We start from the raw sequence: 13,380 nt of genomic DNA, 5'->3' as shown, positions 1-13,380 counted from the left end.
GATACAAAATTAGTTTGTTATTAGAAATACTGTCAAAATTACAGCCAACTAAATGTGTAAACTTACCTTCCAAGTCATGTCCCGTCAGGATCTCAGGCAGGTCCGTGTCCATATGAGACACCCCTTGGCCCTCCTCATAACTGACACAGGGCATCGCCATCTCCTCCAAGTCAGTATACTCCACAGCGACAGGTGCTCCTCCACCTGTAGCCCTTGAGGCATTCCACTCCGCAGCCCTCTTTGCCTTCAGGCGGGATTTGAAGTCGGCCCACCTACATATGTATTGTGAAAGAGGGACAAAGTAGAGTCTTATTATTTGTCTAAGCTAATATATAGGACACGTGTTCTGCTTGTGTTTGCTAGACATAACATCACATGTAACTACATTTTTTAGTCAACTTAGCACAGAAAAAAGACTGTCAATATGCACTTACCGTCGTCTCACTTCCTGTGATGTTCTGACGACAGAGCCAACGTCATTCACAGATTTTGTGATGTCTCTCCAGATGCGAGCTTTTGAAGCTGCCCCCATGTTTTTTGGGCCTCTATGGATTTTGGATATGGCCTGCGTGACCAAGACACGCAACTCCCTCTTAGTGAATGCAGGCTGTCTTTTCTTCCGTCTGGAGGTAGCCTGTGAGGTTTCTTCTTGTTGGTCATCACCATCTTCCTCCTCACTAGCAGCTTCTGCCTGTTGTGTTTGTGTGGCTAAAGCCAATTCTTCCTCAGTTTGGTCACTTTGTGTGTGTGGCAGGGTATCCCCACTCAATTGTTGTGGTTCAGAAGCAGACATTTGCAGAGTACTAGGTCCTGCCTCTTCAACATCCGCAGAGGCGTATTCCAGCATGCGCCTTTGGCAATCTAGGCGTCTTTTCCGCAATGCCATCTCCTGCTCTGCAATGCGGTCCATCTCTGCTGCGATTTGCTCACGAGAAGCCATGTTTGTGATGACGTGTACGGCGAGGTGTGTGCGCTTATATACCTACGTGCGAAGCGTTAATTCACACAGGTGTACACAATCTGGTTGATTGCACTGCTTATTTAAGGGCCTACTTTGCACGCTGTGAGTGTAGGTAGTTTGGAGTTTCACTTGAGTTTGTTGGCTTGTGCGTGAAGGTGCTATAGGAATTTGCAGAGTGAGTAATTGTCAAGCATACATTTGTCCTTTCGTTTGCGTTTTGAATATAGACATTTTTTTGTTGCGTTTTTTCGTTTGTGAGTATTCAGGAAATCTTCTTGGTAATTTTTTGAATTCAAAGTTTTTTTTCTCTATCGTCCTAGTGGATGCTGGGGTTCCTGAAAGGACCATGGGGAATAGCGGCTCCGCAGGAGACAGGGCACAAAAAGTAAAGCTTTAGGATCAGGTGGTGTGCACTGGCTCCTCCCCCTATGACCCTCCTCCAAGCCTCAGTTAGATTTTTGTGCCCGGCCGAGAAGGGTGCAATCTAGGTGGCTCTCCTAAAGAGCTGCTTAGAAAAGTTTAGCTTAGGTTTTTTATTTTACAGTGAGTCCTGCTGGCAACAGGATCACTGCAACGAGGGACTTAGGGGAGAAGAAGTGAACTCACCTGCGTGCAGGATGGATTGGCTTCTTTGGCTACTGGACATTAGCTCCAGAGGGACGATCACAGGTACAGCCTGGATGGTCACCGGAGCCTCGCCGCCGGCCCCCTTGCAGATGCTGAAAAGAGAAGAAGGTCCAGAATCGGCGGCAGAAGACTCCTCAGTCTTCTTAAGGTAGCGCACAGCACTGCAGCTGTGCGCCATTGCTCTCAGCACACTTCACACGGCAGTCACTGAGGGTGCAGGGCGCTGGGAGGGGGGCGCCCTGGGAGGCAATGTAAACCTATTTTTTGGCAAAAAATACCTCACATATAGCCTCCGGGGGCTATATGGAGATATTTAACCCCTGCCAGAATCCGTTGAAGAGCGGGAGACGAGCCCGCCGAAAAAGGGGCGGGGCCTATCTCCTCAGCACACAGCGCCATTTTCCCTCACAGAAAGGCTGGAGGGAAGGCTCCCAGGCTCTCCCCTGCACTGCACTACAGAAACAGGGTTAAAACAGAGAGGGGGGGCACTAATTTGGCGTTAGAAATATATAAAAAGATGCTATAAGGGAAAACACTTATATAAGGTTGTCCCTATATAATTATAGCGTTTTTTGGTGTGTGCTGGCAAACTCTCCCTCTGTCTCTCCAAAGGGCTAGTGGGTCCTGTCCTCTATCAGAGCATTCCCTGTGTGTGTGCTGTGTGTCGGTACGTGTGTGTCGACATGTATGAGGACGATGTTGGTGAGGAGGCGGAGCAATTGCCTGTAATGGTGATGTCACTCTCTAGGGAGTCGACACCGGAATGGATGGCTTATTTAGGGAATTACGTGATAATGTCAACACGCTGCAAGGTCGGTTGACGACATGAGACGGCCGACAAACAATTAGTACCGGTCCAGACGTCTCAAAAACACCGTCAGGGGTTTTAAAACGCCCGTTTACCTTAGTCGGTCGACACAGACACAGACACGGACACTGAATCCAGTGTCGACGGTGAATAAACAAACGTATTCCTTATTAGGGCCACACGTTAAGGGCAATGAAGGAGGTGTTACATATTTCTGATACTACAAGTACCACAAAAGAGGGTATTATGTGGGATGTGAAAAAACTACCTGTAGTTTTTCCTGAATCAGATAAATTAAATGAAGTGTGTGATGATGCGTGGGTTCCCCCCGATAGAAAATTATTGGCGGTATACCCTTTCCCGCCAGAAGTTAGGGCGCGTTGGGAAACACCCCTTAGGGTGGATAAGGCGCTCACACGCTTATCAAAACAAGTGGCGGTACCGTCTATAGATAGGGCCGTCCTCAAGGAGCCAGCTGACAGGAGGCTGGAAAATATCATATAAAAGTATATACACACATACTGGTGTTATACTGCGACCAGCGATCGCCTCAGCCTGGATGTGCAGAGCTGGGGTGGCTTGGTCGGATTCCCTGACTAAAAATATTGATACCCTTGACAGGGACAGTATTTTATTGACTATAGAGCATTTAAAGGATGCATTTCTATATAGGCGAGATGCACAGAGGGATATTTGCACTCTGGCATCAAGAGTAAGTGCGATGTCCATATCTGCCAGAAGATGTTTATGGACACGACAGTGGTCAGGTGATGCAGATTCCAAACGGCACAAAGGTGTATTGCCGTATAAAGGAAGAGGAGTTATTTGGGGTCGGTCCATCGGACCTGGTGGCCACGGCAACTGCTGGAAAATCAACCGTTTTTACCCTAAGTCACATCTCTGCAGAAAAAGACACCGTCTTTTCAGCCTCAGTCCTTTCGTCCCTATAAGAGTCATATTTGCCCAGGGATAGAGGAAAGGGAAGAAGACTGCAGCAGGCAGCCCATTCCCAGGAACAGAAGCCTTCCACCGCTTCTGCCAAGCTCTCAGCATGACGCTGGGACCGTACAGGACCCCTGGATCCTACAAGTAGTATCCCAGGGGTACAGATTGGAATGTCGAAACGTTTCCCCCTCGCAGGCTCCTGAAGTCTGCTTTACCAAGGTATCCCTCCGACAAGGAGGCAGTATGGGAAAAAATTCACAAGCTGTATTCCCAGCAGGTGATAATCAAATTACCCCTCCTACAACAAGGAAAGGGGTATTATTCCACACTATATTGTGGTACTGAAGCCAGAAGGCTAGGTGAGACCTATTCTAAATCTAAAAAAATTTGAACACTTACAAAGGTTCAAATCAAGATGGAGTCACTCAGAGCAGTGATAACGAACCAGGAAGAAGGGGACTATATAGTGTCCCGGGACATCAGGGATGCTTACCTCCATGTCCCAAATTTGCCCTTCTCACTAAGGGTACCTCAGGTTCGTGGTATAGAACTGTCACTGTCAGTTTCAGACGCTGCCGTTTGGATTGTCCACGGCACCCCGGGTCTTTACCAAGGTAATGGCCGAAATGATGATTCTTCTTCGAAGAAAAGGCGTCTAAATTACCCCTTACTTGGACGATCTCCTGATAAGGGCAAATTCCAGGGAACAGTTGGAGGTCGGAGTAGCACTATCTCGGATACTGCTACAACAGCACGGATGGATTCTAAATATTCCAAAATCCCAGCTGATCCTGACGACACGTCTGCTGTGCCTAGGGATGATTCTGGACACAGTCCAGAAAAAGGTGTTTCTCCCGGAAGAGAAAGCCAGGGAGTTATCCGAGCTAGTCAAGAACCTCCTAAAACCAGGAAAAGTGTCAGTGCATCATTGCACAAGGGTCCTGGTAAAAATGGTGGCTTCCTACGAAGAAATTCCATTCGGCAGATTTCACGCAAGAACTTTTCAGTGGGATCTGCTGGACAAATGGTCCGGATCGCATCTTCAGATGCATCAGCGGATAACCCTATATCCAAGGACAAGGGTGTCTCTCCTGTGGTGGTTACAGAGTGCTCATCTTCTAGAGGGCCGCAGATTCGGCATTCAGGATTGGATGCTGGTGACCACGGAGGCCAGCCCGAGAGGCTGGGGAGCAGTCACACAAGGAAAAAATTTCCAGGGAGTGTGATCAAGTCTGGAGACTTTTCTCCACATAAATATACTGGAGCTAAGGGTAAATTTATAATGCTCTAAGCTTAGCAAGACCTCTGCTTCAAGGTCAGCCGGTATTGATCCAGTGGGAAAAACATCACGGCAGTCGCCCACGTAAACAGACAGGGCGGCACAAGAAGCAGGAGGGCAATGGCAAAAACTGCAAGGACTTTTCGCTGGGCGGAAAATCATGTGATAGCACTGTCAGCAGTGTTTCATTCCGGGAGTGGAAACTGGGAAGCAGACTTCCTCAGCAGGCACGACCTCCACCCGGGAGAGTGGAAACTTCATCGGGAAGTTTTTCCACATGATTGTGAACCGTTGGGAAATACCAAAGGTGGACATGATGGCGTCCCGTCTGAACAAAAAACGGGACAGGTATTGCGCCAGGTCAAGAGACCCTCAGGCAATAGCTGTGGACGTTCTGGTAACACCGTGGGTGTACCAGTCGGTGTATGTGTTCCCTCCTCTGCTTCTCATACCTAAGGTACTGAGAATTATAAGACGTAGAGGAGTAAGAACTATACTCATGGCTCCGGATTGGCCAAGAAGGACTTGGTACCCGGAACTTCAAGAGATGCTCACAGAGGACTTATGGCCTCTGCCGCTAAGAAGGGACTTGCTTCAGCAAGTACCATGTCTGTTCCAAGACTTACCGCAGCTGCGTTTGACGGCATGGCGGTGGAACGCCGGATCCTAAGGGAAAAAGGCATTCCGGAAGAGGTCATTCCTACCCTGGTCAAAGCCAGGAAGGAGGTGACCGCACAACATTATCACCACATGTGGCGGAAATATGTTGCGTGGTGTGAGGCCAGGAAGGCCCCACGAAGAAATTTCAACTCGGTCGATTCCTGCATTTCCTGCAAACAGGAGTGTCTATGGGCCTCAAATTGGGGCCCATTAAGGTTCAAATTTCGGCCCTGTCGATTTTCTTCCAGAAAGAATTGGCTTCAGTTCCTGAAGTCCAGAAGTTTGTCAAGGGAGTATTGCATATACAACCCCCTTTTGTGCCTCCAGTGGCACTGTGGGATCTCAACGTAGTTCTGGGATTCCTCAAATCACATTGGTTTAAAACCAGTCAAATCTGTGGATTTGAAGCATCTCACATGAAAAGTGACCATGCTCTTGGCTCTGGCCTGGGCCAGGCGAGTGTCAAATTGGTGGGTTTTTTCTCAAAAAAAAAAAAAAAAAAAAAAAGCCCATATCTATTCGTCCATTCGGACAGGGCAGAGCTGCGGACTCGTCCCCAGTTCTCTCCCTAAGGTGGTGTCAGTGTTTCACCTGAACCAGCTTATTGTGGTGCCTTGCGCCTACTAGGGACTTGGAGGACTCCAAGTTGCTGGATGTTGTCAGGGCCCTGAAAGTATAGGTTCCAGGACGGCTGGAGTCAGGAAAACTGACTTGCTGTTATCCTGTATGCACCCAACAAACTGGGTGCTCTTGCTTCTAAGCAGACTATTGCTAGTTGGATGTGTAATACAATTCAGCTTGCACATTCTGTGGCAGGCCTGCCACAGCCAAAATATGTAAATGCCCATTCCACAAGGAAGGTGGGCTCATCTTGGGCGGCTGCCCGAGGGGTCTCGGCTTTACAACTTTGCCGAGCGGCTATTTAGTCAGGGGCAAACACGTTTGTAAAATCCTACAAATTTGATACCCTGGCTAAGGAGGACCTGGAGTTCTCTCATTTGGTGCTGCAGAGTCATCCGCACTCTCCCGCCCGTTTGGGAGCTTTGGTATAATCCCCATGGTCCTTTCAGGAACCCCAGCATCCACTAGGACGATAGAGAAAATAAGAATTTACTTACCGATAATTCTATTTCTCGGAGTCCGTAGTGGATGCTGGGCGCCCATCCCAAGTGCGGATTATCTGCATTACTTGTACATACTTACAAAAATCGGGTTATTATTGTTGTGAGCCATCTTTTCAGAGGCTCCGCTGTTATCATACTGTTAACTGGGTTCAGATCACAGGTTGTACAGTGTGATTGGTGTGGCTGGTATGAGTCTTACCCGGGATTCAAAATCCTTCCTTATTGTGTACGCTCGTCCGGGCACAGTATCCTAACTGAGGCTTGGAGGAGGGTCATAGGGGGAGGAGCCAGTGCACACCACCTGATCCTAAAGCTTTACTTTTTGTGCCCTGTCTCCTGCGGAGCCGCTATTCCCCATGGTCCTTTCAGGAACCCCAGCATCCACTACGGACTCCGAGAAATAGAATTATCGGAAAGTAAATTCTTATTTTTTTTGTTTTTTTTTAATTTTTATTAAAAAACACAGATATATTTTGCAAGTCCATTTTTGTAAATAAACCTGTGCTTTTTTGATTTGACTGTCATTTTTGTTCTCTTGTAGGAGTTGTTTTTTGGGTGAGGAAACCCTTGTATATTTTGAGTTTTTGGTGTGCAAGAAAACACAAAAACTTTATTGATTTTGGATCAGGTAAGTGCCCTTTGCCTGTGTTGTTGTTTGTTTGTTTGAATGGTCTGTATGTTGTTTTTGACTGTCATTTTTGTTCTCTTGTAGGAGTTGTTTTTTGGGTGAGGAAACCCTTGTATATTTTGAGTTTTTGGTGTGCAAGAAAACACAAAAACTTTATTGATTTTGGATCAGGTAAGTGCCCTTTGCCTGTGTTGGTGCCTGTTTGTGTTTGTTCAAAGTGTTGTTATTATGTTTCTTTGCCATTTTGTAAAGACAAGTATTTTTTCTTACCTGGATTGATCTGCAAAGTAGTGTTTTTCTTGCCTGGCCTAGCTACTAAATGGTTTTTTTTTGTTACTTGATTGAATTTTTTCCTTTATTTTATTTTTATTTATATTTGTTTTATGGTGTTTGTGATGTGTTTGATGCTCAGAAATCTAGAAACTTACATTTTTGGTTTTTCTCAAATTAACATATGTAGTTTTTTTTAATATTTTTTTTTTTTTTTTTCCATTTTGATCCTGAATTGAATAATGTCGTACGCTCCTGCAGTAAGTTGACTCCACCTTTTTTTATACATTTATTGTTTGTATATTTTTTAATAAATAATTTTGGAGTATTAAACATTTTTTTGTTTTTATCTCAAAAAAGTGTGTTATGTCGATATTTATCGCAGCAGAAGCCCTACCTCCCCAACCCACGCCAGCACTCCCACCCCAACCGCCAGCCCCACAACCACAACCGGCTCCTCATCAACCAAGGCAACGGAGGCGTGCTAGGCCACCAATTTTCAGAACCCGTGTCCTACTTTTTGGGATGCCAGATGATGTGGTGGTGCGTAGATACAGGCTGCCACCACATCTAATCCTAGACACTCTCTCCATAATAGAGAGTGATCTGGAGTCTGAAATTCGGTATCCTACAGCAATACCACCATTGACACAATTCCTTGCTGTGTTACATTTTTTGGCTACAGCCTCATATCAACATGTTGTGGGAGACCTGGTTGGCATGTCGCAGGGCCAGTTCAGTAAGGTCCTGCGGCGTGTCTGCCAGGCTTTCCTAAAGCGGGTGAAGCAATTCATTGATATGCCTTTGGATGTTGGTGCCCTAGATGTGGTGAAGCGGCAATTTGAGGAAGGTGGTAGTCGCTTCCCACATGTTATTGGGGTTGTGGATGGCACACATGTTGCTATTCAGCCACCAAGACATAATGAAGAAATTTATAGAAACAGGAAACTGTTTCATTCTCTGAATGTAATGGTTGTTTGTGGGCCATCCCTCCAGATCCTTTCCCTGAATGCCAAGTTTACTGGAAGTTCACATGATGCATATGTCATTAGACAATCAGGGATATGGCAGAGATTAAGAGCAAGTCAACGAGCAGACATGTGGTTATTGGGTGAGTTTGAAGATATTTTTTATCTTAAAAATAAATGAAATTTTATAATATACTCTTTTTAATTTAAGGTTTTTCCTCAAACAGGAGACCGTGGATATCCTTGCACCCCCTGGCTCATGACTCCTTACCGTAATCCCAGGCCAGGACCACAGATGGCATTTAACTCCGCGCTTACTGCCACTAGGCAGCTGGTGGAGCGCACAATTGGTGTCCTTAAAGGGCGGTTTCGTGTGCTCCACCGCACTGGTGGCGACATCATGTATTCGCCGGAGATGGCAAGTAAAATAGTGGTCCTGTGCGCAATACTACATAATATCGCGGTAAGGAGTAGTGTAGAGCTTCCTCAGGCAGAGGAATTGCCTGATGAGGAGCCAGGGGTTGTTCGACACTTCGGTGGTGGGAGTGTTACACGGAGGGGGAGCCAAGTGAGGGCAAGGATTGTTGCTGAATATTTCAGGTATAGTGTTTTTATATTATTTTTATGTTAAAAAAACAAAGCACAGTATGCTTATGTTTTGTTTGTAATGTTGACATTTTGTTTGAGATTGTAAGGTCATTGTGTAATGGTTTTGGAGTTTTTGTTTATTTGTCATTTTTAAAAAAGTAAAAATCCGTTAACACGTTAAGCTTACAATTTGAGATTAGTACAAAATATAATGTGATGTGGCTAAATAGTGTCCTTATTTGTTTTATATCCTAAAATCTTGATTATTTAAACAAACACAAAAACAAATGAAATTGAATGTTGCCCACTTTGTGACTGTCCAGCTGAATGATCACACAAACTGTGGTGAGTACACAGATATGTTTACAATTTTATTCAAAACTGTGTGTCTCTGTGTCTGTTTGTGTTATGGTGTTTTTTTTTTTGTTTGTTTTTTTTTATGCAAAAATTTACTTCTGCGGATGCGTTTTTCCGCTCGTGCGAAATAACACTGCTCTTCACAGCATTGCAAAGATCAATAAAGTTATTAGAAATGACAACAGATTTATGACCAATCACATGCTAACAGACGCTATAAATATATGCCCAAATAAGGAAAACGCCATTGCCAAGATGCGTGCTGCACCGTTCACCAGGCGTGAGCTCCGCGTCCTGGTTGCGGTGATGGACCGCCGCGTAGGCCGCGTTGGGCGCTTCATCCCAAATCGGGTGAAGCGCGAGGCCTACGCGGAGGTCCGCCGCCTGCTGCGGACTCGCGTCCGCAGCAGGCGGTCAATCATTCAACTTGAGAGGAGATGGAGTGATCTCCGCAGGAGGACTCCCGAGCTGTTGGCGGAGATCCGCCAGCAAATACGTTCTATGCATACACGAAGTAAGTTACATTACATAAGAATATTAGCAAACATTGTGCAAATTTACACTAAGTGGTAGGCTAATTGCAACGCTGAGTGTGTTTTTTTACAAAATAGGACAGTGTGTGTGGTTAGGGCAAACAGTACTGACTGTAGCAAACTGTCACCAAACAAGTGCATGTTTTCAAGAATTAATAACCAGCCAGGAAACTGTTCCCAAATACTTGATCATTGCTGCCTATATAATAAGGTGCCTTGAATAGTGATCTGGTGATGTTGCCTAGACCAATCAATATGACTCAATGGACTAGATTACGGAATGAGCTTCAAAGTAAAAGTTAGGACTCATTTTGTTTGCTGTGGCCAACATGAATAGGATTTATACATGTTTGATTTTCATTTCTAAAAAACACTGTATTTTACATGGAACAGAACATTGAAAATTGAAATTGTTTACTATGTAATTTCACATGTAAACTAAATGTTGTAAAAAATATCATTATAGGACAACAACAACGGCAGACCTCTCCGCCCCCTTCCCCTTCCCAGTCCCCCTCCCCTTCTCACTCCCCCTCCCCTTCTCACTCCCCCTCCCCTTCCCAGTCCCCCTCATCTTCCCAGTCCCCCTCATCTTCCCAGTCCCCCTCATCTTCCCAGTCCCCCTCAGCTTCCCTGGCCCACACCACTTTACACTCCCCTTCTCACCACACCTCTCCATCTCTTTCTGGGACCCCTTCTCCTCCTTCCCATACCCCTTCAACTTCTAAATCACCATCTCTGCCCCCCTCACCCTCTATTGGCTTAACTTTCTCTCCGCCCCCCTCGCCCTCTCAATCAGACCCCCCCTCTGAAATTCCAGCACCAATCCAGCCTCCTTCCCCCATCCAGCCTCCTTCCCCAATCCCTCCTCCTTCCCCAATCCCTCCTCCTTCCCCAATCCCTCCTCCTTCCCCCATCCAGCCGCCTTCCCCCATCCAGCCGCCTTTACCCATCCAGCCAACATCCCCACCCAGTGAATGGGCAGAGGAAGCCCCTGAAGCCAGTTCAGGGAGTGTTCATGTTGCCGTGGAAAGTAAGTTTTTTTTTTTTTTTAAATGATTACCTACTTACACTTACAATGACAAAACATGCAGTGTTGTACTGTTTGAAATCTTGTACCAAGGACAAAAATTTGTGTTTTTCTTCATGGTGTACATGTTGCATTTACATATTTGTGAGTGTCATTATATGTACAGTGTTTATGTGTGCAATGTTTTGTGTGTCCACTCTAGGTTGACACTCATTAGGTAGCCAGGGTTGCCAGGACAACAGGGTTTATATGTGGTTTTTTTTCTGGGAAACAGTTAGACCTGAGTGGAGTTTAGTATGTTGTTGGTCTTTTACACTTGTGCCTGTGTAGTCTTAATATTTGCACTTACAAAACACATGCTTCACTTTGTTATGCAGCCTAATGACACAGTGATTTGTGTTGTGAAAGTTACACTCACAAAATGACTATTTGTTAAAGTCAAACCTGTTTGCAATTATTTAGTAAGGGCAGCTTTCAGGGAGTGTGGGAATGCTAGGATATGTTGGCCTTCTGAAGATGTTGATATGCAGTGTGATGATGCAGCACCAAACCCCTTAAAAATATTAAAAAAACACTCCAGATGTGAATGAATGCCAACATGGTGTAACAGTGACGAAGATGGTAGTTATCTTTAACATGGGATGTCGCCCATAGCAACCAATACAAATAAACTTTACAATTGGGGAACCACTTCTACAAGATAATCATCTTATTTTGGCTTGTTTGCTATGGGCAACGCTCCATCTTAAAATGAACTCACATAGTAGTAAATGTAGCCCATGGTCTAGAATACTGTAAAAAGTATCCAAAAAAGCCTGAGCAGGCTTGTGTGTTTTTCTGCTAATGATTGTACCATAAAACAGCCATGATGTATAAACTTTGCCATTAAGCATGCCTGTCCAAACTGCGCAACTGCAACTGTAGAGAAACTACACATCCCAGCATGCCCTGACACAGGTTTGGCATTCCCTGGCCTCAAAACTGAGTTAACGCATGCTGGTATATGTAGTTTCACACCAGCTTGAGGGATGCAGTTTGGACATGCCTGCATTAAAGTGTGCTTTGTGCCTTGCTTGTATAATAAGCAATGTGAGTAAGTTAGTAATGTTTATGTTATCTTTTAATTTCAGATGTTGCCGTTGGAGATCCCACATCGTTGCGGGAGATTGTGGGAAACATGAGGCGACATCTCCAGGCCTTGCTGGGTCTGCTAGATGATATGGAAAATTTTTGTTAATTTTTTTATGTTTTTTAAAACCAAAAATTATCTTATCATTTCTAAAAATCTAAAAAATAAAATAAAAGAAAATTATTATACTTAAGCGGGTGTTTATTATTTAATAATGCAATAAAGGAACAGCAGATTGCAGAACAAACATTTCTTACATTAAACATTTCATACAGCTAACGTAAGTTATTTTAAAAATCTAAAACAAACATGTTATTGGCTAAATAAACATGCAAAAACCTTCATTCACATACAAAAACTCTACTTTAATAAATACACAAAACACATTAGACCAAGCACATTGCAAACATCTATATTTATATTAAACATGTAAATAGAAATAGGTTCTTTTATGGCTACAAAGTGTTCTTCAGGTATTTATAAAATACTTAATTGATCATGAACATTACAATTCAGTCACTAATTGGATTTGTAATTGAGGAGGGCTTGTGGACTTTTAATTGGAAGGTGTTATTCCACTTAATAGTAAAAAAAAACAATGTGGTGCGTTTCTCCGCAAAAGTGAGCACTTTAACTGATAAATGTGTAAATCTACGACTACCTAGTATGTTTACGAATAAGTATGTGTTAATGCGATGGGTTCGCATTGCTGCGATGTTTTTGCATTGCTGCGATGTCATTTGGCATACGCCCACTTTGTGTAATAATGCGTGCGAATGAGCAAAAATACGTTGGGGGCGGATGTTCGCAAAATTACTACATTAACGCAACTTTACTAATAGGTTGTGCGAACGAAAAACTTAGCGATCAACTCGGAATGAGGGCCCATATACACAGATGCAGATCTGAGGGGAGGGCACCGGAGCAAGGTGAACGGAAGTCCGGAGTGCCAGGGACATTTTTTGTATATATATATATATATACACACATAGAACTCACCATACACACATTTATATAGAATAATATGGCAGTACCTTGACATAGTATACAGTATGACGGGCTGTGAGGGTGCCATCCAGGCACGTAGGGAGCAGGGTTGGACAGAGGTAGTGCTGCGGGCAGCTGCTATAAGGAGCCCTGACTCACACAGTCAGTGTAGCCTGTGTTTGCTGCTCTGCTGCCCGGCTCTGCAGCGGCAGCAGATCGTCAGACAGGGACGGGGCGGCAGAGAGGCATGCCGCAAGCATAATGAAGGCAACAAAGCGAAGACCAACCAGACCAAGCAAGTGATGGGGCCAGGGCCGGTGCTAGGGTGTTCGGCGCCCCCCTGCAAACTATAAATTTGCGCCCTCCCATATTCCTTTGGCGCGCACTGGGAAAAGGGGTGTGGTCTCACAAGTAAGCGGCATAGCCACACAATAGTACCCCCATTCAAAATTACGCCACAATGTAGCACAATCTTATTCATCTTAT

At 44.8% G+C, this 13,380-nt stretch overlaps 1 protein-coding gene across 1 annotated transcript; it reads left to right on the top strand.

Moving 5' to 3' along the window:
- Positions 1 to 7,595: 7,595 nt before the first annotated feature.
- LOC134974815 (putative nuclease HARBI1) lies at positions 7,596 to 9,088 on the top strand. The gene is made up of 2 exons (XM_063946509.1): positions 7,596 to 8,413; positions 8,498 to 9,088. The coding sequence occupies exons 1-2, from the start codon at positions 7,669 to 7,671 to the stop codon at positions 8,899 to 8,901; spliced, it is 1,149 nt and encodes a 382-aa protein (XP_063802579.1). The 5' UTR covers positions 7,596 to 7,668; the 3' UTR covers positions 8,902 to 9,088.
- The last annotated feature ends 4,292 nt before the right edge of the window (positions 9,089 to 13,380 follow it).

Source organism: Pseudophryne corroboree, chromosome 1 (genome assembly GCF_028390025.1).
Source record: "Pseudophryne corroboree isolate aPseCor3 chromosome 1, aPseCor3.hap2, whole genome shotgun sequence".
NCBI lineage: Eukaryota > Metazoa > Chordata > Amphibia > Anura > Myobatrachidae > Pseudophryne > Pseudophryne corroboree.
Note: the sequence above shows the minus strand (reverse complement) of the source record. Positions and strands in the feature narration are given on the sequence as shown.